At 38.6% G+C, this 26,871-nt stretch overlaps 2 protein-coding genes across 2 annotated transcripts in view; both read left to right on the forward strand.

The window, feature by feature from the left end:
* The first annotated feature begins 4,387 nt into the window (after positions 1-4,387).
* LOC149071525 (uncharacterized protein F54H12.2-like) lies at positions 4,388-5,707 on the forward strand. The gene has a single exon (XM_089247992.1). The coding sequence runs from the start codon at positions 4,388-4,390 to the stop codon at positions 5,705-5,707; it is 1,320 nt and encodes a 439-aa protein (XP_089104118.1).
* A 10,486-nt stretch (positions 5,708-16,193) lies between these two features.
* Positions 16,194-26,871, forward strand: part of LOC149071526 (uncharacterized) — a 47,043-nt gene continuing 36,365 nt past the window's right edge. Inside the window, exons 1-3 of the mRNA XM_089247944.1 lie at positions 16,194-16,420; positions 22,223-22,269; positions 25,413-25,538. Coding sequence (XP_089104070.1) covers positions 16,288-16,420; positions 22,223-22,269; positions 25,413-25,538 — 306 coding nt within the window. The 5' untranslated portion in view covers positions 16,194-16,287. The remainder of the gene's footprint in view (positions 16,421-22,222; positions 22,270-25,412; positions 25,539-26,871) is intronic.

Genomic DNA, 26,871 nt, shown 5'->3' on the forward strand with positions numbered 1-26,871 from the left:
TTCGAGACTCATAGCCGAAAAAATGATTGATCCATTTCCTACGGAAATTGTCTGGTTCTATGGTATTTATCAATCGTTTTATGAACAGATTTCAGGTGTCAAATTCGTAGAAGGTTTACCTACAGATTACGAGTCTTACATCGGTTCACGAACGCTATTCGTTATCGATGATCTGATGTCAGAGCTAGGCAACGACAGGCGATTAACTAATTTGTTTATTCGCGGAAGCCACCACAGAAACCTTTCTGTAATATTCATCGTTCAAAATTTCTTTCATAAAGGTAGTCAGATGCGAGAAATATCTTTGAATGCACATTATCTGGTCTTGTTCAAAAATCCGAGAGATAGAAGCCAAGTTCAACATTTAGCTAGGCAGATGTATCCGGGTAGACAAGCATTTTTTCAAGAGGTTTTTAATGATGCCTGCAAACCCGCTTACGGCTACCTGTTGATAGACTTGAAACCGAATACGGAAGAACAATTAAGACTGAGAACCGGTTTTTTCCAGGATGATACATATTACGCTTACCAACCCAGATAAATTCATTTCGTGTCGAGCAGCCAAAGTGGTCACATCATGGAAGGGGGTCTTGTCATAGACTTTGAAGGTTTCCAGTGTGGTTCGAGAGGATTTATAGTTAAGGAACTGGCTTACTTTTCGTTAATTGGTAGTAGTTACGGGGCCTATACTTTCCAGCCACCTTATGAATGGTCCGAACTGAGCAGTAAAGAAAGAGCGTCTGCTACATGGGTAATGTCTAAGCTACATCATATTTCTTGGAGAGACGGCGACATACCTTATGACAAACTTTCCGGTATTCTTTCATTGTTATCGGATTCGTATTCTGTTATTTACTGCAAAGGTCAAGATAAGTGCAAGTTCATACAGCGGATGATGGGGAAGCCTTGTTACGATCTCATCGGTTATCCTCAATCCCCCTCTTTACCAAATCCTAAAGTCCGCTGTTTCAAACACGGCTTTAATCATCCCCATTGCGCACTGATCAAGGCCGTCAAATACGGTATGTATATACGAGAAAGAGGTTTCGACTGTCAGTGAGGATCAAGATGTCGAGGTATGCACAACAAAATTTAGAAACTCTTAAAGAGCTAACCTGCTGTAGAGGCAGAAAGCGCACTGAATTGATAAAGAAAAGTAGCAACAGTGTCATACGGGCCCTCTGCGAAGTGTGTCTTAACGTGTTAAAAGGTAACGTTCCTGTCACGAAAACTCAGAAAGCTAAGCTCAGTCGTCACAAGAGGAGTCTGAGAAATCTGTCTAAGAAGAATCTCCCACTATATAAAAAACGGCGTATTTTAGTCCAGAGAGGTAACGGTTTTCTCAGTCTACTTTTACCAGCAGCTATATCCGTTATCTCTTCCCTCATAAATGGAGCACGCTAAAAAATACATCATCGTTCCGGCAGATAGACATTTGAACGCTGTAGAACAACAGCTAAGCAAGTTAGATGGTGATATCAGCACTGTTCTCAAGAAGAAAGGTCTGAGAGATGATGAAAAAGCGAAACAGTATTTGCAGGTATTGCAAAGGTACCTAGCACTCGTCGAAAATGTGGATACTAAAATTTTAGGGGAAAAGAAAGAAGATATAAGACCCGATTTTGAGAACATGATCATACGAAAAGTCGCTCCGAGTCAGAAGAAAAGAGCTAGAGAACTGGTTGACACCATGAAAATGAACAATAGACAGCTGTTTTGGAATGAGGATGGCGAACTTGTTCAAGATGGCGTTGTTGTCCCGGGAACAAATATCGTGGAACTAACACGACATAATCTGCGAAAGAAGAAATTTGGAAAAGTACCTAGAGGAAACGAAGCATTTAAAAATTCCGTTGAACAAATAATGTCTCCTCAATGGTTATGCTTGTAACTATAATACAATAAAAATGTGAAAATTTAGAAACCTGTGTTATTTTTTCTAGTATATATTCTCACACGATATAATTATACTCTCATTTGCTAATGAACAGAGCTAAGAAACAGGTGTGTTTTAGCGATAACGTATCAATATTCGTAGTTGGAGGCGAGGATAGAAGAGGGTTTTGGCTCGAGGATGCGATAAGATTTAGGAAAAGAATATCCGATTTTGAAAAAATATGGACAAATATACAAGTCCCTCCGAACCGGCCAGTTTTGGCGGAATCAACGCGTTTCACAGGCGACAGAGAGAAGTCGGTAAAAACGTGACTTTGAAAGATGTCAAAGAATTATTGCAGGGTAACGAAGCATATACTTTGCACAAGCCATCGAGGAAGAATTTTCAGAGGAATCGAGTGATAGTGGGAGGTATAAACGAACAATTTCAAGCCGATTTGGTAGACATGCAGGCTCTGAAGAAGGAAAACAAAGGCATCAAGTACTTACTTACTTGTATCGATGTTTTATCAAAGTTCGCTTGGGCCATACCCTTGAAAGATAAAACCGGAAAAGAAGTTACCGAAGCGTTCAGAAAAATTTTCAGAGGCCGCGTATGCAAGTATTTGCAGACTGATAAAGGTACAGAGTTCAAAAATAAAACTCTGCAAGTTTATCTAAAATCGATGAATATCACACATTTTTCAACAGAGAGCGAGAAAAAAGCCTCTGTCGTCGAGAGATTCAACAGAACTCTAAAACAGAAAATGTTTAAATATTTCACACATAATAATACGCACAAATACATAGACGTATTAAGCGATCTGTTACATAGTTACAACAACACGTGGCACCGCAGTATAAAGACTAAACCCGTTCTTGTTACCGAAGAGAATCAATCGGTCGTTTGGAATGAACTGTATAAGGATATCTTGAGACCCGTGAAGACAAAGTTCAAGTTTGACATTGGAGATACGGTCCGCATAAGTCGCGTCAAAATGGTTTTCGAGAAAGGATATGAACATAATTGGACTCGAGAGATTTTCACTATTAAAGAGAGACTCGAGCGCTTACCTCCAGTGTACAGGATAAGCGACTCTGACGGTGAGATTGTCCAGGGTACTTTTTACGAATCTGAATTGCAGAAGGTGAAGCCGAGCGAATATTATCAAGTAGAAAAAATTCTAAAAAGACGCAAATTGAGAGGTAGAATGGAGTATTACGTAAAATTTAAAGGTTACGACAGCAAGTTCAACGCATGGGTGAGTCATCTCAAGCGTATATAAGTGACAGTGTTTGCGCATTTATCAGTCATTCAACAAGATGTCGTTCTATGTAACACTCCCCAGCGACAGTTCAGGATCATACTATCCTGAAAACACTATATCCCATTTTGTCACAAGACTGCCATTTCCAATAAGCTTGACTGGTGAATGGGAGTGTGCACTTTCGGAGATTGTTTATTCTCACACGTGGTACAACATAACCGAAAAAAATAATCTGTTCGGATTCGATCTGGGTGATGACAAACTTCATGGAAGAAACGTTCCAGTCGGATATTACGAGGCAGTTCCCGATCTCTTGAACGGTATGAAGATACCGGCTTTAAGAAACAAAATAGTGTTTAATTACAATGAAAACACGAGAAAAGTGAAAATAACTCTAAAAGATGGTGCAAAACTTTTGTTAAAAACTGGCATTGCGGAGCTGCTGGGATTTGAACTATTGCTGATCGAAGAAACTACCGAAAGTCCTTACGTTGCTGACACAAACGTGTTTTTTCCAGTTTTGTACGTCTATTCAGATATCGTGCAGCCTCAGGTTGTGGGAGATGTGCAAGCTCCACTACTGAGAGTCGTTCGCGTGAAAGGAAAAGATAACGAGGTTATAAGCTCTCATTATGATAGACCTCACTATCTCCCTATTGCTCGAAAAGAATTCCAGACTATAGAGATAGAAATTCGAGACAGTTCGGGAAATCACATACCTTTCAGTAGAGGAAAATCGATTCTGATTCTTCACTTCCGCATGAGACAACTCTTATAAAAACACCGGTCTTATCGACCTATTATCATTTACGAACTAGATACGAAAGATGAAGGTTCCATACCATTGTTGCACTGAACAGTTTGAAGACTATTATGTCCAACAAGCCGGCCAAGGCCTGCCGTATTATTCGGGCGTTGTAATGCAGAGAGGATATGGACTAGGAAACATATTCGGCAGTCTTTTTAGAGTAGCCTTACCTTTTCTAAAAAAAGGAGCTAAAACTGTTGGCAAACAGATTTTACGCTCCGGCGCTGATATTGTTGATGACGTAATGAAAGGGGAAAACGTCAAAAAAAGCAGCGAAAAGAAGAATGGGTGAAGCTGGAAAGATACTGACGGAGAAAGCAGTGGCCAAGACTCGGTCCATGTTTGGAGCGGGACATAAAAGGAAACGTAAGAAGGTGAAACGCATCATTTTAGCCAAACGACCCAGCGTGAACACACACGATATTTTCGATCCGTGATGGCTTTTCTCTTGAAGGATTCTCCTCAACTGGCAAAATCTGAACTCAACCTTTTCACTCTACCTGGAACACAGACTACCATAGAAAGTGGAAAATGGGTTACCTATTACCCAATTTCAAACGTCTCTGATGGTGGCCCACTGGAATTTAACATTGGCGGAAGTGGTGACGAGTATCTGGATCTCTCTCAAACGTTAATTCATGTGAGAGCTAAGGTCGTGAAAGGCGATGGAACTTTTCTGGATAAAGAGAGTAAAGTCGCCCCTGTGAACCTATTCTTGCAATCCATGTTTTCTCAAGTTGATGTTTCCCTGAATGACCGTCTGATATCATCTTCCAGTAACACGTACCCCTACCGAGCTATGATAGAAAAACTCCTGAATCACGGAAACGAAAGCAAAACCAGCCAACTGACTACAGAACTCTTTTACAAAGACACTGCCGGAAAAATGAGTGATGTGGACCCGAAGTCAGAGGCTCCCAACGAAGGTCTAATACAACGAGCAGCGTTCATCGAAGAAAGTAAGACCGTCGACATGATGGGTACTATTCACGGAGACATATTTTGTCAACAGCGACTCCTACTGAATCTTGTCTCTCTAAGAATAAAAATAATACGTAGCAAGTCAGAATTCTGTCTCCTTTCACCAGACAAAGATGCAAACTTCAAAGTCATTCTCCGTGACGCCTGTTTATACATAAGACATGTCAAAGTGTCTCCTGGTGTGCTTGTGGGACATGCGAAAGCTCTGAGCCATACTCCAGCCAAGTATCCGATAGACAGAGTAATATGTAAAGTTTACTCGCTACATCAGGGTAGCATGTCGTGGGTTCAAGACAGTGTCGTCGTTGGACAATTACCCAAGAGAGTGGTAGTCGCTTTAGTAGACAACGACGCTTTTTCGGGATCGTATAGCAAATCGCCGTTCGAGTTTAAACATTACGATCTTAACTTCATAGCCGCGTATACTGACGGACAGCCAGTACCTTTCAAGCCTCTAGAGCCCCAGTATGATCAAGGATTATATGTCAGAGCGTATCATAGTTTGTTTTTAGGGACTGAAAAAGCATGCCAAGACAGGGGTATAGACATCTCTCGAAGTGAGTTCCCATTGGGGTACGCTATCTACGCCTTTGATCTCAGCGCCGATCTCTGCCAAGGTGATCATTTCAATCTGATCAGGCACGGCAACCTACGACTGGAAACAAAGTTTAAAGCCCCGCTTGTCCAACCAGTCTCTGTGATTGTCTACCTGGAGTTCGACAACGTCGTAGAAATAAATCAGGCACGAAACATCCTCCATGATTTCAGCAGTTAAAATATGTATTCGTCTCAAATAAAAACAATTTTAGAGCGGGAAACACCATATTTCATCGGCGTGTTTCCATGTGACATGTTACCTGTGCATATTCAAACTTATCCGGCGTCTTTAGTTGTGAACGCAGATAAGCATACAGAACCTGGTTCTCACTGGATGGCAATCAACATTCCGGATAAGAACACCTTGGAATTTTTCGATTCTTACGGACAGAAACCAGAGACTTACGGAAAAGAAATTGCATCATTTACAAGAAGATATAAAAACATTTTATGGAACTGGACTCCTCTACAATCACCTACCTCCAATGTATGTGGACAGTATGCTGTATTCTTCGTGATACAGAGAAGTAGAAATGTAAGTTTAGAAAGTATTGTTAAGAAACTAAACAGAAAAGGAAATGATTTTGCTGTTTATCAGTATGTGAAAAAACATTTTGCTGTACGAATGTTTTTTAAAAAGTAATAAAGAGATTTTGCCGATACATTTTGTTGTCTTTTATTTCTGTCGTTTGAAGTTTTTTTTATTAAAATGTTATGTGAATAATCTTCACGCGTAGTAAAATGAAACACAACAAGTTCATTCAATTCAAATATTTATTCATATCAAGATATCGATTGCATGCTCGATAAGTTTATACATCTGTCTGGAATTTAAATTTATTCCTTTTATCGTCGGTGTGTTATTGACAAAAACACGAATATCATAAATTGTATTACATCTCGTGAAAAAAACATCATCACCAAGAGATTCGGAACGCGAACAGTTTCCTCTAAATTTAAAGCTTGGGTCGTCGTACGCAGTCACTGCAAGGCTAGATAAAGTGATAATTATAATCACGGACACAACGATGATCCCGATTAAGGCTTTTCCGGTTTCTTCACGGCTAAAAAATTTTCTCTGGGCCGTCACAGCGATATCCGTCTCCTGTTGCATAATGGAACCCTCTGTACTGAGAATGAAAAGAAAAATGACGACCGATCCCCCGGAAGTTTATAGCGACAAGGTAGCAGTAGCCAATAGCGATGAGGCAGCAACAGCCAATAGCGATAAGACACCGGAAGTCGGATAATTAACAACAGATGTCACTTAATAAACACCGGATGTCGTCATTCTGTAGAGATAAGACACCGGAAGTCTCTTAATCGAAAGCAGATGTCACTTAATGACCGGATGTCGGCATTCTGTAGAGATAAGCAACGGAGGTCACCTAATACACAACAGAGGTCACTTAATAAACACCAGAAGTGCGATAAGACACCTCGTACTATATCTCAACACCGGAAGTATCTTAATAGAAAACATATGTCACTTAATAAACATCGGAAGTCGATAGCGATAAGACATTGGAGGTCAATAGCGATAAGGCAGCAACAGCCAATAGCGATAAGACACCGGAAGTCGGATAATTAACAACAGATGTCACTTAATAAACACCGGATGTCGTCATTCTGTAGAGATAAGACACCGGAAGTCATTTAATTAACAACTGTTGCCAATTAACACCGGAAAAGAGATAAGACACCGGAAGTGCGATAAGACACCTCGTACTATATCTCAACACCGGAAGTGTGACGTCACTTCCGGCGGTAGACCGCTCCCGATACTACTGTCTTCGTTATCACGACACATTTCTTCCATAACTTCTCTTTCAATGTGATAAAGCAAATGAAATAATTTAAAATAATAAAAAAAATAACATATTTAATATGAAAAAATCATAATCATAAAATAAAATATGTACATTTTTTTCATTAAAAAACAGATATTGAAATTTATTCAAAACAAAGCTGTATTTTTCTTCTTATTAATACTGATTAAAATTCGGGTTTTTTTTTCGTATTCACGGGTTTTAATTTTTCATACAGGAAATTAAATTAATTTTCTGTTTTATCTTATTTTTGGGATGTTATTGGTTCACAAAATGAATTAAGAAGATGTTTCGTACCGGGAATAAACGGAGATAATGAATGTTTGGTTTTCCGGAAATTCTTTTCGAAATGAAATTTTTAGTATACACCGTTTCAATTTTTTTTTGGATCGTATTAATGGGATTTCGAGATCTATTTAAAAAAAAAATTAACTTATCTGGGCTTTTGTTCATTATCATATGCATTTTGATTTCATCGTTTTTCCGGCTGATGACCTCTAGGATTAACAGAAAAATGGATTATAGCTGTAGATGGGATCGAAGTTCGCATCAGCAATTTAGAGAAAATTTATCGTGTTATATATGCTAATTCGTTAAATGTGCTAATTCGGTTTATGATGCATAATCACCGAAGATTTTTGTTAGTTACAGAAATTTCTTTAAATTTATCTTTTTTCCCGGCGACTATGCATCGCATAACACTCAAGCGTCGTTGGTAAACGACGATGTATGATGCATTGTTGGGTTTCACATTTACCGGTTATTATGCATAATCGACATTTCCTATTGATAAGTATAATGAATCGTTCCCATTGCAATGGTAAATTTTATTATTTGGAGAAACTGTACTTATGAACCGGACAAAACAAACTCTGATTTTTCTAATAAAAATACCATGCCACAACAGGTAAATTGCCCAACGAGGTGGCTGACTTAAGAACATCATGGATCCCCGAGCCATTTTTTGGAGACCCTACCTACTACTGCTACACCACGCATGCACCCCGCCCACACCCCCGCCCCCTCCGCGGGGCACAAAAGCAATGAACACTAAATTTCAGAAATTTATAAAATATAGTTTTCATGAATATTTCATAATTTCTTGCACATGGAATTAAGCGTAGTAGAGTTATAAACTAGGTTCAGTAAATATTGTGTGATTAACGTTTGAATTTTATGAAAATCCAAATGCCAAGTAAAAGCTTATCTAAATACTGTAAATTGTTGAAATTTTTTTTAAATCGTAAGAAAATACTCAGACGTTCACCGAGATATTTGTTCCCTTTGTTTGTACCAGAAGTGTCAGAGAATGGATTGTTCTATATTTCGTTGTTTCTCCCCTGGGGGATTTTTCTCTTGTTTTTTTTTGGTTTTTTTTTGCAGTCTTTTCAAGCAACAAGAACGTGATTATTCACAATACTAGAGGGTTGGAGGAAGAAATGTCATTCTATTTTTTTGAAAAGAGTATAAAAACCCTAGAATGTGACAGCATTAAATTAATTCTGGAAATCATAAAGAATAATGGAATAACGACAAATGATTTTAAATGTGAAGATGACAACAATATATTTTAAATTTTGTTATTTAAGTTTCAAAATATTCAGGGATGAATTCGATTTCAATTTAATTTTGCCACAATGCAGTCATTGGAAACTACGCTTTAGTTCGACAGTGCACGGCATTAGCGATTGAAGCGGTGATGACGAGATATCTCGTCTTCACAAAAGCCTTTTATTTCAGCATTGAGAAGTCCAGATATTAAGTAAAATTGATTTTTTAATGTGGAAAATTTTTCCGTATACTCTTTAGTTTGCATCTGCTTAAAATCGGCTGAAAGCCTTCCTCATTAAAAAGATATGGCATTTTTTGTGGGGAAGCTCAGTGATTTCAAATTGCCGCTCTCTTATAATGTTAAATATACTTTAAATTCATGCCTTCATTGAAGCACCGTGAGCATTCTGCGAGTTAGTACGAAATGTTCAAATTTTGCCGAAAAATACTATAGTCACATGAAATATTGAAGGCCAAAATAAATCATAGCTCACGATATTCTGGCAACTAATGGGTGAATTATTGGAAATTTAAATACTCGCAGCCACATAATTCTAAAAATAATTCTATCAGCAAAATATTTTTATTTTACCTCCCACAGGTTCAATTATTTTATGAGTATCCCTAAAATTCCCTATTTAAATATTCTGACGGGAACTGGTTTAAATTTCATGAGCGATTATTCTCTAAGGAACTGTGATTGGATCTGGAAATTCTCCGCTTACCTGAATGGCTATTGAGATCATCGAGAAGCTAATGAAATGGGAAATTGCCAAGATAGTCATTTCCATCAGTTGCCGCTCCACGAAGCGTATGATTAATGCGCTTGGAAATATCAAATTAAACCGTTGCAAAATGCAATAGAAGCGCCCGTTTTTCGAGAGTGATCAAAAAGGTATCGGTTATAGGGGAATGAAATGTTATAATAACTTCGGAGCTTTTTTCCGGTATGTAAGGTGACCAACTAATGAATTTTAAATGCAGAAACGGCACCATATACTGTGTTATGCAGAAATGCTTGAGGTGACTTGAAAATTTAGGTTCATTATATTTGACTAGAAAAACCAACAGATTCATTTATACAAATAGAGGACAACAAAAGGGAAAATGTCCAACGAGGTGGCTGAGAAAAAAGATGCCCATCACAAACAGGGATATCATATATTTCTAAAATACAGCTATCACCCAATTAAAAATGCAACTATAAAGACTATATATTTACACTATAAAATACAGGATGGGCAAAAAGTCCGTAGAAACTTGAATAAAAACCGGAAAAAATAAACGAAATCATAAACGGTTTGCAGGACTAGCATCGCTAGGTCACGGGAAGTTTTTAAGACGGGAAAAAAACCTCAAAACAGCCGAAAGGTGGCGCTGATACGAACGACTTCGGTGGAAATATGTAAATGAGACGGGTATAAGAACTTACGCTCCTAATCTACAACCAGTTCACCGTTGTAAACCGTGTATGTGGACCTGCTGCACTCTGCCGTTGGTCGATTTGTGACTCGCCTGCAATGTGTTATCCCCTGTGGTGGTGGTCATGGGGACTGCTGTAATAAACGATTTGGAGGCATTCTGTTCGTTACTTGCGTATTTTTTCTTTGTCTTGTGTACGTCAGCGCCACCCGATCGCTGTTATTGAGTTATTTTTTTTAATTTTATTTTTTTTTTTTTATTTTTTTGCTGTCAAAAAAATTCCCGTTTCCCAGCGATGCTAACCTTGCAAACCGTTTTTTGTTTCGATTGTTCTTCCGGTTTTTATGAACTTTTAAAGTTTCTACTGACTTTTTGTCCACCCTGTATATGTCAGAGGGTTATAGGAAATTTTCCTGTATTTTTTTCTTCTTTCACGAGATTGAAAATTAATTATCTCTGCGGTTCGCATAGTTTTCACTAAATTTCAGAGGTCTGCTATGAGAAAAAGGTTGAATAATTGCAAATTCAAAAACCGGAAGGATAAGGAAAATGGGAAGGAACAACACGAAATGAGTTATTCTGTTAGTTTATGCTGTTCTTAACCAGGTTTACCAAGGTTTTTTGAATTCAAATATATCAGCGAATATCGCACTAAGGAACATGGATTGTTTGTTGTTGTTGGTCTCAGCGGAGGTATGACAGCAACTTTCTAATTGGGAGTTAGAGGACGGGCGACCGTATAAAAGCTAATTTTTTTCAGATTTTTTGAGAAACTTTATTTTTATTCTCGAAACTAGTATAGAGTGGTTTCTGAACACATTTTGAGCACTTTTTCCCAACTAGAGTCATACCTCCACGATTAACTGTTGAAGCGATAAAGGTGAAATTAGGACTTACCGGACACCCTGTATAACACACCGAATAAAGGATCAAGATCTGTGCTGTATTATTTTTCTCTATAGAGGGTTATGCTCATTCCTGCGAATAACCGATAGATATCTCTTTGTTCACCCCTAATCCAATTGGATTCTTTCGAATCAATTTCGTTTTTGTTCTCCCGTTAGAAACAAAAAAATACATCGGGTTAAAACGGATTCGTATTCCTATACTCAATTCAGAATTCAGAAAACTAAATTTTTGAGAGGAGAAACAAACTAATAAGGAACGCATGTGGTGTATGGTTATTAAATTCAAATGCGTTTTATGTTTCATGTTTTCAAGAAACATCACAAGATGCTAAGGAAAGAAAATGTTTATAAATATCCTTCCTTCAGGTATTCTTTCCTATTTTTCGATGATAGAAAGTACTATCGAATATACGGGAAAAGGTTCTCCAAAAGGTTTCCGAAATGGGCGATACAAAAGAAATTTCAAGAAAATGATCTCGAAGATCCAACCTCAATGGTTGGATCTGAAGGGGAAAAATGATAAAAAAAAAAGAGAATTTTTATAGTAAGGAATGTGATATTTCCCTGAAGATAGCGAAATTTCTGTGTCCTCGAGGAAAAATTTAATTCGGAGTTTATTTCGTGGACGGACGTTGCATGCGGAGTTTTTTCAAACGCTTTGAAGAAAATATACGAACTATATAACAATTATATAAGCATTTTAAAATGACTTTCAACTTGATATTTAATTCCATAAAAAAAATTAAAGCATTTTTTTACAATTCGTTTTTCTAAAGTGTAATCGCCATGGCTTGAATATGAAATGCCTGTTTCAGGGAAGTATTAACTGCGAAACGCTTCGTTTATATGTTATGGGTGTCTCCAAAATCGATCTCACTGGTTAATCGATCTCATCTCGACTGTTTATATATGGGGGAGACAGCACAGATCTGTTTTGTTGGACTCAAAGAAGACAGGGAAGCAATTTTCTAATTGAAAATTAGAGCATACGGGTATCGTAAGAAAATTTTGATTTCTCATTTTATAACACTATATTGGTATTATTGTTTCCATGAACATTGCCATCATGGGTGGGTACTCTCAAATCCTTCTAGGCTACTCGGGCTAGCTGGGCTCTCAGCCGTGTGCGGAAATATAAATATTACAATTACAATATAAATGATATAATACGATATAGAAATACAATGTGTACAGTGTAAATATTAGAACAAGCCAGAGTAGTTCCCTTTTTCAGTTGTTTTTTCGCTTTCGGGTTGGGGGGGGGGCACACACTATCAAATGCACAGAATCAGAAAAAGATATGCTCTTCTCGAAAAAAGGTGCGGTTGTTATGCAGGGGTTGAGTGATTTCAACTGTGGTGGTTATGATGTGAATATCCGAATTTTCAAAAACCACTTAAATGGCTAAAACGTTCTGTTAGTTTTAGAATAGGATTCACCTTGGTGTTTTGGTGAAAACGTTTTAGTCAACGTTTTGGCAATTGCTCTGTGTCGATTCAAAAAGGAAATGGTATAGGCGATACATAATTGCGACGAAGTTGTCTCCGATCACTGTAATGGACACTCTTCTGGTGTCTTTCCAGTCATACTCAGAAATCCCGTCACGGCTCTCAGCTTCCTAAAATTTGAGACGCTTCCTTGTAATCTTCATTCTAGGCATCTCGCTATTCGCTAATTAATTCTTTGGATGTCTTTTACATAATTTTTAAAATTTTCCCAACCTGGGAATTCTCTGGTTGGACAGACGCCACAACTGGAGTTCCTCAAGGAAGTGTCCTTGGCCCCATACCTTTTTGACTTTTTATCGATAAATTCGATCAGGGTATCGATGGGATTACTAGCAAATTCGCAGATGATGTGAAGCGCTAATGGGGGTAATCGGGAATCAAAGCGATAGGGAGTTGCTCCAGACCAACTTAAACAGGATTGCAGCATGGGCAAATGAATGGAGCATGACGTTTAGCGTTGATAAGTGTATGGCCGCTCATTTTGGTTCGAACAACCCACCGTTCTCTTACGAGTTGAATGGTATCACCATCCCGGATGCAACTAGAGTCACCGATTTCGGAATTCCCATTGACGAGCGGCTTAGGTTTTCTGAACATTGTTCAGCGGTGGACAAAAGAGCGAATATAATGCTTGGTCTCATTTTCGAAAAGGTCTCTTCGCGTTCTCCTAAAGTCATTCTTCCGCTTTTTCGAGGCTTAGTTCGTCCTGGACAGGAAGTATGCTGTAAGGATTTGGAGACCATACCTACAGAGGGACACAGACTTGGTTGAAGGGGCGCAGAGAAGAGCTACGCGTGTCCTTTTTGGCACACGGGGCTTGAGTTATGAAGAGAGACTTCATTTTTTTAATATGTTTACATTGGATGAACGCAGGTGTCGAGGAGATATGATCGAAGTGTTTAAAATTTTCAATGGGATGGATAGGATGGACCGTGAACTTTTAGTACACCGCCAAACGACTGCTTTTACAAGGGGACACCAGTATCGATTGGTGAAGGACAATACAAGGCTATGGTGTCGCAGGGAATTTTTCTCTAATATGGTTGTTAATAAATGGAATAGCTTATCCCCGGAGGTAGTAAATTGTAACACAATTGACACGTTTAAAAAAAAATACGATAAACATGTTGGGGTAAATCGAGAAGCTATCCATTCTTAGAATAAGACAACCATAAGTATTCTTTATGGGCATTGTATAATATCACGTGTTTTTATCACGTGTATATATTATTTATAATTTTTATTAATTGCATTTTTAATTAGGTTGCTGTATTTTTGAAATATATGACATCCATATTTTTATGGGCGTCTTTTTCTTAGCCACATTTTGTATTTGTATTTTTTTTAAACCGTTTACCTTCCGCGTGTGGTATCATTTTTTGGAACAATGAAGGTTTCCAAATATCTCCGCACTACAATCTTGCATATGGCCACAATTTGAATTCTTTCAGTGCTGTTGAATCAGCTGATGCCGTTAGCTCAAGATCGATAAATATTTATAACGTGATTCGTTTATTGTTCTATGGAAATCGACATCAATGATTCAAATGACAACAGCTGTTTTCAAGTTATTTCGATTTTTCGTGGCACTCTGGGCGTATTTTGACTCACCATCGTGCAGTGTTTGCTGTATGAAATTTTTATGTTATTCATTCGATGAGGAAAACGCTATTCAAATTCAAACATTGTAGCTCGATGCCAGTATGCTCTGGCAAACGCATGAAATCCTATTATGTACGTGCGCTGAAATTGTGAAAAGCTTTTCCTCCTTTTATTGTATACAATATTATTATCAATATACTTAAATTGTATACAGTGCTACGGTAAATGTGATGGATGCGGTTATTATACACGGTTACCGACTATTATGCGTACTTACCAAGCATTTTCATTATGCATAACACCCACGCGTCGCGTCGCGCGTTGGTAAATTATACAATGATAATTCATACATGTATTGTATCCTTATATCGGGGTACGATCGCAAAAATTGTTATTATATAGCGTCCGAGTATATTCATCACACATACTGACGATGAATATGCACTACCATACTCCAACAGAGGGACATAGACCTGGTTGAAGGGGGGTGCAGAGAAGAGGTACGCGTGTCCATGTTGGCACACGGGGCCTGAAGAGAGACTTCACTTTTTGAATATATTTGCATTGGAACAACGCTGGCGTCGGGGGGGGGGGGGGGGGATATGATCAAAGTGTTCAAAACTTTCAACGGAAAGGATAATATGGACAATGAATTTCTAAGGGTTCTCACTACTCTTTCAAGCAAGGAAACACCAATGTCCTTTCACGGTCGGCTCGTTTCGTATTTCCTGAAGTTAAGAGAGGCTACTACACTCGGAAATGCTCCTATACTAGGAAATACCTATACTTCCGCGCCTTACGCTGAAGTGAGTGAAATAAGGAAGACAGGGTCGTGTCTCAAGTGGCGTAGATGGTAGCGTGCTTGCCCGGTATGCAAAAGGGACTAGGTTTTATAGTCCCGGTCAGACAAGATGACTTTTTTTCCGAGTTCACCTCAGCATATTATCCGGAAAATGTTTCTCTTCGGTATTATTTGGAACTCCAACAATTTGTGTGTAATTTCCAGTTTTTGGTAGTATCTCCAATGCACAAACACGTACTTACTAACGTGGCCTACATTAAATATACACTCTCCTAGGTTATTTGCTAGCTCGTCTGTAATCACGCCATCAGCCCTGAGAGCTGGGCATGGGGGCAAAAATTTGAGTCTGCTCTGGTAAAAAGATTCTAGTTCACACTGCAGCTGATTACATTTCTTTTTGCGCTGATTTCACCGTCTATGTGAGGGAACATTCAAATACTCGTTTCCAACAAATGAAGAGTTCAGTTAATAATTCATTAATAACTATTTATTATTGGTATCTAATTAAATGATTATGAATAAGTCAGTTAATTAGTTAATCAGTTCCGTCAAAATCTTTGAGGCCCGATGATGCCATAGCGATTGATCCTACTGGATGCGGCTTATATACCGTAGTCTTGTCCCTGGTGCGGCCCGCGCCACTGCGTCTGATGTTGGTCCTCGAACAGAGAGGAGTTCTGCATCAAAGGCGACAGAATTCATGTCACAATGTAACGTTTATTACTTTTGAAGTCGTTTTTAGTTTCTGCGTGACGCACCACAAATTCAACGTGTTACTTCGGTTACAATAGGTAAGGCAAAATCGTGCAGGAAATATTTTTATTGCATCCATTTTCAATGAGGAAAAAGCTATTAAAACTGTTATACTTATTACATCTTTATATGAATAGACCTACACCACGCCACATCGTACATATGAATAGACTGGAAACATCCCGCTTGATACATGCAATCATGTTTTGCACGCGGGGAAATAGTGAAAAGCCTTTTCCTCGTTCCAATTTCCTATATATCCTCGAACTCTGTGATTACGTATTTTTTTTAAAAGTGAGAACAACTTGAAAACAGAAAATAACATCAGTAAAATATCGTCCGAACTGATCGTATTTTTGTCGGGACCCTATCAAAAACTCATCATGAAGTCTATCTATTTAATTTTATTCATATACGGGATTAACATACGCATGTGCGTATTTGAAAATCCTTTGGTAGACATACTTGAAGACGATGAGTACAATAAATGCTGGGATGCGATTACGTGTGAAGCAAGTGAGTAATTTGCCTTGTTAATTACGTGAACTGAACGGAATAATTTCCGTTTAAAAGCCAGGTTTTTCTAGGAGCAGATTTCCACAAACCAATCAGCGTTTTCGCCTTGCACACGGCGCTCACATTCTACTCCTAGAATAACTCGGCTTAAAGCAAGAATATGTTAATTGCCATGCATAATTCATTACCGATAACTAGGGCTCGGATTTCTGTCTTTGCATTTTTTTCCCATATTTCGCTATTTTCACGTAATAGAGCATATTTTCAAAATTTTAAGGCATACAGTCGAATCCCGTTTCAACGAACACTTTTCTGATCCCTCAAATAAGTTTACATAGAAACAATGCAAACAACCTGAAATTCCTTCATAACGAAATTTCGTTATAACGAAGTGATTTCTCCAGTTCCTTGGAGTTCGTTACAACGGGATTCGACTGTATTTCGTATATTTTCATAATTTTCGTTAGAAAGTAAATTTTTTCCCGGTTATTCCAATTCCGCTTCAGACTGGCCCTTTCTTCTTCCTCTTCCCCGTTATTCACAAAAATGAAAGCCTCCGAGAAACGTACCCCCAACCCTTACCGATTTGGACCATCTATGACCATTTGCTAAAGGGTCAAAGTCCCGCCAAACACAGAGAAATATGAGGGCCAACTGATTAATATTAGCAACCTTTTTGAAAATCATGCTCAAGCGCAGTGAATGTTTAGAGCAGGGTTCTTCAACTTTTCTCGAGTTGCGAGCACTGCCAATACCCATCATCGGAAGAAGAGCACCCCTTTATGGCGAATTTGACATACTTATGCCTGAAATATGCATAATTGTAGTCCTTGGAAGCAATTTTTACAGGGTGCATATCAGGGGTCTTCAACTGTCCTCGAGTCACGAGCGCTACCTATGATTATCATCCAACAGAGAACACCTCTTACGGCAAGGGCGCTCAACCTTTAGGAGAGTGCGAGCCACTTTATTCGTTTTAAAATGTGGCGCGGACCATTTAAGTGCTCTGTAAATGTGCAGCAGGCCACTAAAGTGATCTGGAATTGTGTGGGCGGGCCGCTTGAGTGATCTATAGATGTACAGCGAGTCACTTAATTGATCTGCAAATGTACTGCCGGTCAATTAAGTGTTCTGTACGTAAGTGCGCAGGTTCACTTGAGTGATCTACAAATGCGCTGTGGATTACTTGAGTGATGTGTAAATTTGCCGCCGGCCCACTTATCTGTACTTAAGCCACGAGACCCTTGTTTAAGTGATCTGGAGTTATTCCACGGACCGCTTATGTGATCTAGAACTGTACCATTGAACGCTTAAGTCATCTGTAAATATCCCGCAGGTCACACTTAAGTGATCTGCTGGCTCATTTTCACAAAATTAGGGTACGAGGTCGCGGGCAATACCATATTACTCCGAGGACTACATTAGGTCTAAGGATCATGAGTTGAGCGGTGTATGCCCTTTTCTACGTTTACATACGTTCGCTTGAGATCTCACAATTGTAAGTTTTGGATGCAGTTTTTACAGGGTACTTAATTGAAGAGTTGATATAACTCTTCAATTAAGTACCCTGTAAAAATCGCGAGCACGAAATTCGGCATTAGCATTGAGCACTTGGTGCTTCAAAGAGCACCATGGTGCTCGCGGGCAACAGGTTGGAGATGACTGGTTTAGAGCGTATGATTCAGAGTTAGGATTTTTATGCTCTAAAAATGAAACGTCGTTGCTGACTAGCAAAAAGTCCTGCAATTCAGGTTTTTTTAAACCAATCAACAACGATGCTGAATTTTTAGATTTAAAAATACTAGCCCTTCAACAAAACTGGTGGTGGCTGTAAATAGACTAATCATCTGAATCTGTGATGGTAATTCCTTGGCAATATTGGCTAGTATCGGTCTATGGGCGAAATTTTAAGAGTTTTTATCAAATAAAAAGAATTATTCATTTTTTGTTTTGTTTTCTGTGTGCAATGTTTTTCTAAAACTAAATTTTCAGCTAGATATTATTACCTATAGATAGCATTAGGGTCGCAACTGGGGGGGGGGGGGGGGGTGGCAGGTGGGTCTGTGTGTGTGTGTGTGTGTGTGTGTGTGTGTGTGTGTGTGTGTGTGTGTGTGTGTGTGTGTGTGTGTGTGTGTGTGTGGTCATTACCTCCTAGAAACCCCTATAACCTATGGGAGGTAATGGTCTGTTGCCCCGGGCTTTTCGTCCGCAGGAGGGCTCAAATTTCATCCTTTAACCTCTCCTTCAACATTAGCACAAGAAGAATCTGTGATGGAGAAGCACCAAGGAACAAGAAGCACCAATATGCGTGCTTGCCCAGGTGCTGCTGGCTTGCCCTGGCTGACCAAGCATCTAGTTGCCTCTGTGTACGGCAGCACATTAATTCTGAATTTGTTGGAGGAGGGGGACACTCAAAAGGGAAATTTTGGCTCGATGAGACTACCATCACAGCATCTGATCAAGTTCGAGCAGTTCCAGATAAAAACCATATACAGCCTAAATATTTTCAAATTCTTCAGAAGTTACCCTTTGTAGTAACTGAAAATAATTTTCGTATTACAGTAAAATTTCAATTGACCGCCACTCGTTCAACGGTCGGTTTCTGCTATCCGTTATCATGTTAAAAAAAAAGAAAAAACACGGAAAAAACAGCCAAAGTTTCAAGGTCCAAAAGGATCGGATCTCTGCTATGGTCTGCAAATGCCAACAGCAATGATAGATTACCCCTGCGTTTGTAACTAGTAAATCCAAAAAACCACGTGCTTTAAGAAATTTAAATACGAACGCATTGCCTATGAACTATTATGCCCAAAGAAGTGCTTGGATGGACCAAATAATTTTTTCCCGAATGGTTTCACAACGTTTTCGTGCCTCAAGTTAGAGCTCATATGGCCGAAAAACAGTTGCCACAGGAAGCAATTCTGTTAATAGGCAACAACTCCGACACATCCCTCTTGTGAGCTCAAAAGTAATGACGGAAAATAACATGCTTCTTTCTCCCAGCGAATGCAACTCCACTTATGCAGCCTATGGACCAGGCTATAATTAAAAATATGAAGCGACGTAGCTTCGGAGGCTTGCTTTCAAATTAGGACATATTTTTCGTTTCATAAGGCATATTTACAGTTTCTTAAGGGCATAAAAATGCATTTTTATAGAGTATTTTTTAGAAGTTTTAGTGCATAAAAATTCTAGCCTTACTGATAACTTATGAGGGGTGTTTAGGGATCGACAAAGCGTAACCCGTCCGGGTCGATCTTAAAAAGTAATTAAATGGGGGGAGATTCTACCAAAGAAAAATTAAAGAACTTATACCCCCTCTCGGTGACATAAAGAGTTTAAAATTTAAAAACACGTGAGTGAGCAAAAGAGTGACTAGAACAAGCAGGGGAGTGACGAAAAGAATGACTTACAGAGTGAGGGACAACTGATCAAGGCCAACAATTTGAGCACTACCTGTTCCGCTCTCTCCTACAGCTTCTAGGCACTGAATGATCGTTGCCGTGGTCGGCTCAAGTTGGTTTTCTATCGTTCCCAACCTCGAGATGCGAATGCAAGCCGATCTCCCCATTAAAAAGTCTGGCCGCAGAGAGCAACAGGCCTGCAGCGGTAAAATCATCAAACATTACACTTCACTCATAGTTCAAAAAATATGTGGTAGACGGCAGCATTATAACAAGAATTACGCAGAAACAAGCTTCACGTTAGGTTCATAACACGGACACGCACATTCCAAAATGTACCAATTCGTTAGAAGTTCCTTAGAGGAATATGGACGAGATACATGTGTGGTTTAGTAGTAGTAGTAGGCACTGAATGAGTCAGAACAACCGTTTTCCATCCTCAAGCTCAAATTTTGATTGGTGAATTTCATCGAGGAACAAGTTACAAGGCCAAAGGCAGCACAGTTCCGTCCAACGTCAATAAAACATCATAGAAAAAACATGCTACATTTGTGTACCCAGAACTGATGAATGCTACTCACGCGTTACTACGCCGTGATAGTGTCCGTCGACCCCTCCAGAGACCATATGATGGTCCCTTTCTTGTCATTAACAAAAATGAAAAAGTGTTCAAACTTGACACTAACGGCAAAACAGTTTCGCTTTCCACCGACCGCTTAAAACAAGCGTTCTCCTTCTCGGAAGGTACAACACCGCTGGTGACGCAAACGCAAGCCAAAGACTCCGCGTCAGAGAACTCATCCGCGACACCGAAACCACCAGTTACAACACGAGTCCGGTTCACCAATTCTTATCGTGTCCAATATTGACAATGGGGGGAGGAGGAAGGGTACTGTAGAACATCGATATCCTTATTTCTCATTATTATATTTCGTACATACTCTGGTCACGTTAAAGAATCTCAATACATTCTATACTGAAGCACGAGATGATCACGTGACCAGATGCCCCTTCGGAGGATCTGAATGGGCATGTGTGAGAGAACACCAGATCAGCTCCAGCTCTTACATGGGAAGTATTCACGTCATTTTTCTCTATCTACATCTCATGTAAATGTAACTGCAAATATCTTCAATAATTTCATAATTAAATATCATGGTCGTGATTAAAGAGATGATTTAAAGAGCAGCATGTTTGCGCTATATAATAGCAGCTTGTATATAAATAATCTCTTCACTGTGGTGTCAGATGCGTCACCGTTCCAACAACACATCATACTTATATATCTAATTTCATTCGCATTCATAGATTTTTTGCTGCCGCTAGGGGCAGGTATATCGGCAAAGTTATTTCATGACCACCCTGTTCATAAGAACTGGTGTGATGACCCCCCTCTTCACTGGCAACTGTGAAATATTCTAAGAGGAGGCATATAAAAATTGATTAAAAGAGAAGTCACAAGAGGTGATTGGCACAGGAACCTCTATAAAAATGAATATAAGTAACACATCATGGTGGAAATTTATTATTTTGCGCATTTTTACCAAGTGTGTGTGTGTTACGTATGTAACATTAATTCTCGTGCATAAATTCTATCTTGTATTTATGTCTTCAATTTCCTTTTTGCGTGTGTGTATATATACAGGGTGATCCAGAATAAATGGAGAGAACTTCAAGAGGTGATATAGTACACACTAATACAAACAACTGTCATTAAAGAATGCGTGGTCCAACATGAAACGCAAACGCGCTATCTCATTTCGAAACGGCCGCTCCATAGACGTTAAAACCGCATTCCTGTTGCAATTTATCGGGAGAAAAAGAACAGCATGCATGAAAATATAACCTGGGGAAGAAGAAGAAACCGCATGCAAATCTGCCTCACAGTGAATAAAAGGCACGGAAGCCAGCCCTGTGAAGTTATTCCAGAGTGCAATTGCTGTAACAGTTGTAACGTACGGGATAATGGCACTTTAGCAATATTGTGCTACTCATAGGATTTTCATGTTTTTTTTTGGTTTTTTGGTTATAATTGTGTATTCTCATATTTCCTTTTTGACTTCCAAAGCTTGTTTATCGCAAAAATGTTGGGGGAACTGATGGTAGTTTTATGCCTATTAGGCTTACCATCATTAGACACATTTTTGCAGTTTGGAGCAATTGGGGTGGGGGGGTACCCATTGAGAACGACTTCCTCACTGATCCATATTTTTTCCAGTTTTTCAATTCCTTTTAATTTTTTGGCCTTTTCATAATATCTAATTTATAATTTCGAGTCATGTGTATAAAGCAGCCTTTTTGGCACTTTTGAAGTTTTTCATTGAAATCTGTTTTTTTTGTCAGTTGCTCTTTTAATGCACATGCTATATATATATTTATTTCATTTTTTTATTATCAGGAGATGTATCAGAACAGAGAAAAGTTTATGATAATCATCACCCAGCTGTAAGTATAAGGCCGTGCGGCGACCAAGAGGTACGGGAGTGCATAATACATAAATGCTAGCGACGGAAACAATTGCATTGTTTTGTTCTGCACCGCACATACTGGAGGAACGAAACAAAAGAGAGACAGAGGCCACTTAACGAGGTGCAGGAGTTGAACAAAAACGTTTGCTTCCACCTCGATCTGCTGATTTGTGCTATCTGCTGATTGGTCCGTTTCTCCCTTTTTACTTTCCCTCTTCTGCGGGGGGATCATCATCCCACCCTTATATCTGAGAATCCCTCCGGCCATTTAGTCTGTCCTCCTCCTCTTCCATCAAGTGCGGACATCTCTTTCTCCACCCCCACGCATTTTTATCTTCCTTGTCGCAATTGTTGCACTTCGTTCCTCTTCGCTTCACTGTGAGCTTAGCCTAAGGCATATTCTATGTATATTTTCTTGTATTATGCAATGTTTTCGTGTACCTAGCTATCAATATTTTACATAAGTTCAATACTTCATTGTGTGCATATCCTATTCGTGTGTATATGTTACTGCCAAAGCCCGAAGTGCCTCCACTTCGCGAACTGGCCGAGAGTATTGGACAAAGTCCGATTTTCTGAAATGATTCGAGCTTTGGCCGGCCAATTTGCAAAGTGACCAGAGATCCTTCGGCAAAGTTCGGTGTGCTGATGTAAGATCGTATAGTCTGTATAGGATAAGATTCATGTGAAAAAGGGACATTTGAAAGAGGAAAAAAAAACTATAACAATTAAAATATAGGCCATAGACCGGCATTGCACTATAAACGTTTTAGAAAAGCTTTTTTATAAAAATATTAGGGTTTTGGTTAACCAATAGGCTTGCTGAAAGTTTTTTTTTTTTTTTTTGCAAAAGTTATTTTATCAAACTTTTTATATCTCTTCATTGATTGAAGGTATAATGCTGCATACACACTTGAACGCTACTACCCGTATTTATCCCGTATTCGATCTTGTATCCACATGTAATCGCATGTATCGCATTTAATCATGCAATGCATTGGAGGATGAACATATATATATATATATATATAATCTGTCGTTACCATTAGGTGGATGGTTCCACACATATGTGCCAATTATTAGCTCAGATAATTCATAGTTATATTCTGTAATTACATATGAAAATCACGATTCTAGCCAATAAAATGCAGTGAGCTTACTCAGTGGCCTTAAAATTTCGTACTTCAGTAATAACTGCAATAACAACATAGCGGTTTTTTCACTAGATTATATCATCAGTATAAAGGGGTTTCACCCCGAAAGGCTCTCAAGTTGTTGTTGTTGTTTTTGATGATGTGCATGCAACAAAGATACGTTCGTTTCGGCTAAATGATGAAATAAAAATACTACAAGTAGTTTGGTTATAAATGTAATAAAGTGAATCATAATATCTAGTTTTCTACTAGCTGTTCTACTCTAACTACTTTAAATGTAACCTTGATTATTGTTTATCTTCATGCGTATTTGCTGAAATTGTGGAGCTGAACAATATTTTCTCAGTAGGTGAAATAAAAAAAGAGAGAGAGAGAACAAAATGCTATTTCACGTTATCGGGGACCCCTTTGCACTGCATGAAACGCGTTTTACGCATTTACATATAAAGACGTTACATTTTCTATTTTCAAGAAACAAGAAAATGTTGTTCTACTAAATTTCAATCCATTTACATATTGAAATATACGAGCAGAGAGGCTTAATTTAATAAGTAATTTCGATCTCAAATATCTCTGCGAAACGCACTTAGAAACGTGGAAGTTTTTTTGTTGGCCTCAGGAGAGAGAGGGCAACACCTTTCTGATAGGGTTTTCGAGGACACGGTGTGGGTATGTTTTTTTTTCATTTTGATAACTATGCAATCCCTTACAACACGAATGACATGTCTGGATTCTACAGTATTGGAAGTATAGAATCAACGGTTCGCCAGTAAAATGCTGGTGAGGAGGGAATTAAGTAGTCACCCTCATGATTTATATTCTCAAAGTAAGAGAAACATTCCTGAAACATTCGATTTTTTCAAAGATATAAAATATGGTGTTGATCAGATCAAAGCATTCCGTGCGAATGTCATTCGTTTTTTAATGCGCATTATCCTACAGCATTCGACCTACCCTGAAGAATGCCTGGTCTAATTATAGATAATACATTGATTAAGTTTATTTCCTTCTTGTTGAAATTTGCTAAAAGGCTTAGACAAATTTATTTGTTCAACAATCACAGAATTTTCGTAACAACAACAAGCGCTACTCTAACAGGAAAAAGAGATAGCGATGTGTTATAGATCCCATCGTGCAACAACAAAAGAAGTGTACGTACATTTTTAATGGGTTAAGAAACCTCTGTGAGCAGATAATGCATTTATAATGTAAAAAAAAAAAGGTAATGAAAAATTGCTAAAAATAGTGTGATGAAACATGTGCCAAGTTTCATTCCTTCAAGAGATGTCTGTCATTAGGTATGACGAAAAATAACACTGTTTTGAATCACCAAGCATTGTACTCATGCTCGAGAACAAGGGTTTCCAACATAGAGCTTCTCGCTATAAGTTTATAATTGCGGAGCTCAGTAAGATAGTCTTACCTACTTCGGTCATATATCACCATACGCTGATTTCCAACCAGTGGAGAATGAAGTTTCTATCTATCGGTGGTCGCCCTAGGCTCGGTAGGTGAAGCACTTGTTCCTGATGTTCTTGCGCAGATTCGAACCCGCGGAACTCGACGTTAACGTTCACAGTGGAAGACGAGTATCTCACCACTGCGCCGTTCGGGCACCGAGTAACTGAACTAATACTCAACTGCAGTTTTATATAAAAATATAATGTTAATACGTAATATGTAGATTATAATGTAAATATTTTTATCATTCAAAGTACGGGAAACTTTTTTGGGTAGGTATTAAAAATAAAATTTAATTATAAAATTTATAATGGAAAACTCCAATAGTTTTGCATTCTATTGCTTATCTACATTCATATGTACATTTAGACATGAAAATAACTAACGAAAATCAATAGATTATAGAGAAAATCGACCTCCGATCACTTCGACCCCGCTATGGGTTCTTCCAGTTACAACGAAATATCGGTCTATTTCTAGTGTTAGTGTTTTATTTGTATTCTAGACACTTAAAGAACTTCTTGCAACTTGGAATAACCTTACCAAGGACTATAATATGACATGGGAGAATACAGACAGATTCTTCGAAAGCGAAATCTTCAAGTGGTGCGATATACCTGAAGAAGAAAGAGTGAGTTTTTATCTACTTATTTTTCAATACCCCCAGCCTTCGGTGGAAATATGCAAATAAGACTCCTAATCCACAACAAAATCACCGTTGTAAACCGTGTATGTGGACCTTTTGCACTCAGTTCATAAAAACGAATGCGGCATAACGGTCACCTTGAGTCCGCTTGCTAATTGTGTTTTTCCCTAGTGCTACGTCTGCCCTCTTTTTAATTTTTTTTTTTTTTTTTGAGTCCCATGTGCAATCTCTGCGGCTATTTAGCTGCTAAATTACTGGATTTCAAGGAGTAGAGTCCACTATGTACAAACATCCAGTTTAGGATAGTGACTGGTAATCGTAAGAGTGGAGGTGTCACCAACGGTCGTTTTTCATGCAGTTTTATGGTGATTTCAGTGCTGTGTGCGTGCTCAACGGTGTTTTCCCCCTTTCCGCAGTGATACGTCTGCCCCATTTTTGCCCCTTTTTCTTAGGTATTTTGTGATTTCAAACCATGGTAAGTTCTGTTTCATAATTACTCAGTACAATGGGGAAAATTTGTCCTTTCTCAAACATTGATGATATTTCTGTAGTCAAACGATTGAGTGCGTTAGCTGCAGATTATGCTGACTCAGGTGAGTGTAGAGAGATATTTGATAACGTTATATTTGGTTGGATTAGGGAAAAGTACAAGGAAGGTAACGATGTTAACAAAAATGATGAATGTGATATTGCTGATAATTTTGTTGAACTGTTCTCAGTGTATGTTATGCTTTTGGATACGGATAATAACGAGGAAAATTCGGTAAATGATCTTTTGTTGTCCACAGCTCAAACCTTTTTTGATGGGTTAAATACCTCTTCTTGCAAGCGTAGTATGAATCAAAAATTTAGAAGTGTCAAAAAGCCAATTGATACCCCCTCCACATACCCTTTACCTGAAAAATCTCAAAGCAAAAGGGTCAAGAAACTGAAAAAAAAGAATCAGATACATGATTCAAGTGTTAGCAGCTCTGCTTCCTTGTTGGACAGTATTACCCCTTCAAAAGGTATTAACCAGGTAAAGGGCGAACTTGATATGGCTGAAACACCATGCAAAAAGGCCAATAGAAGGACTAAAAAGAACAAGGCCCTTAACAAACAACTTGATAAGTTCCAAAATTCGGGATCAGCTGGGAAACATCAGCTAGATTGTGATAATAACATCAGTTTTCATCTTGTACCCAATGAAGTGGAGGCTACCCCTCCCGTAGGAAAAAGTGATAGTGATCAAAGTAAGAGTGACTGTAACGACACATCTTTAACTGACTCATCTTCTGATTGTGACACATGTTCTTCACAAGCATCATCAACTTCTTCA

This window comes from Pholcus phalangioides, unplaced genomic scaffold (genome assembly GCF_987345545.1).
Source record: "Pholcus phalangioides strain wild (caught in Gottingen) unplaced genomic scaffold, Ppha-v1.0 ptg000018l_1, whole genome shotgun sequence".
NCBI lineage: Eukaryota > Metazoa > Arthropoda > Arachnida > Araneae > Pholcidae > Pholcus > Pholcus phalangioides.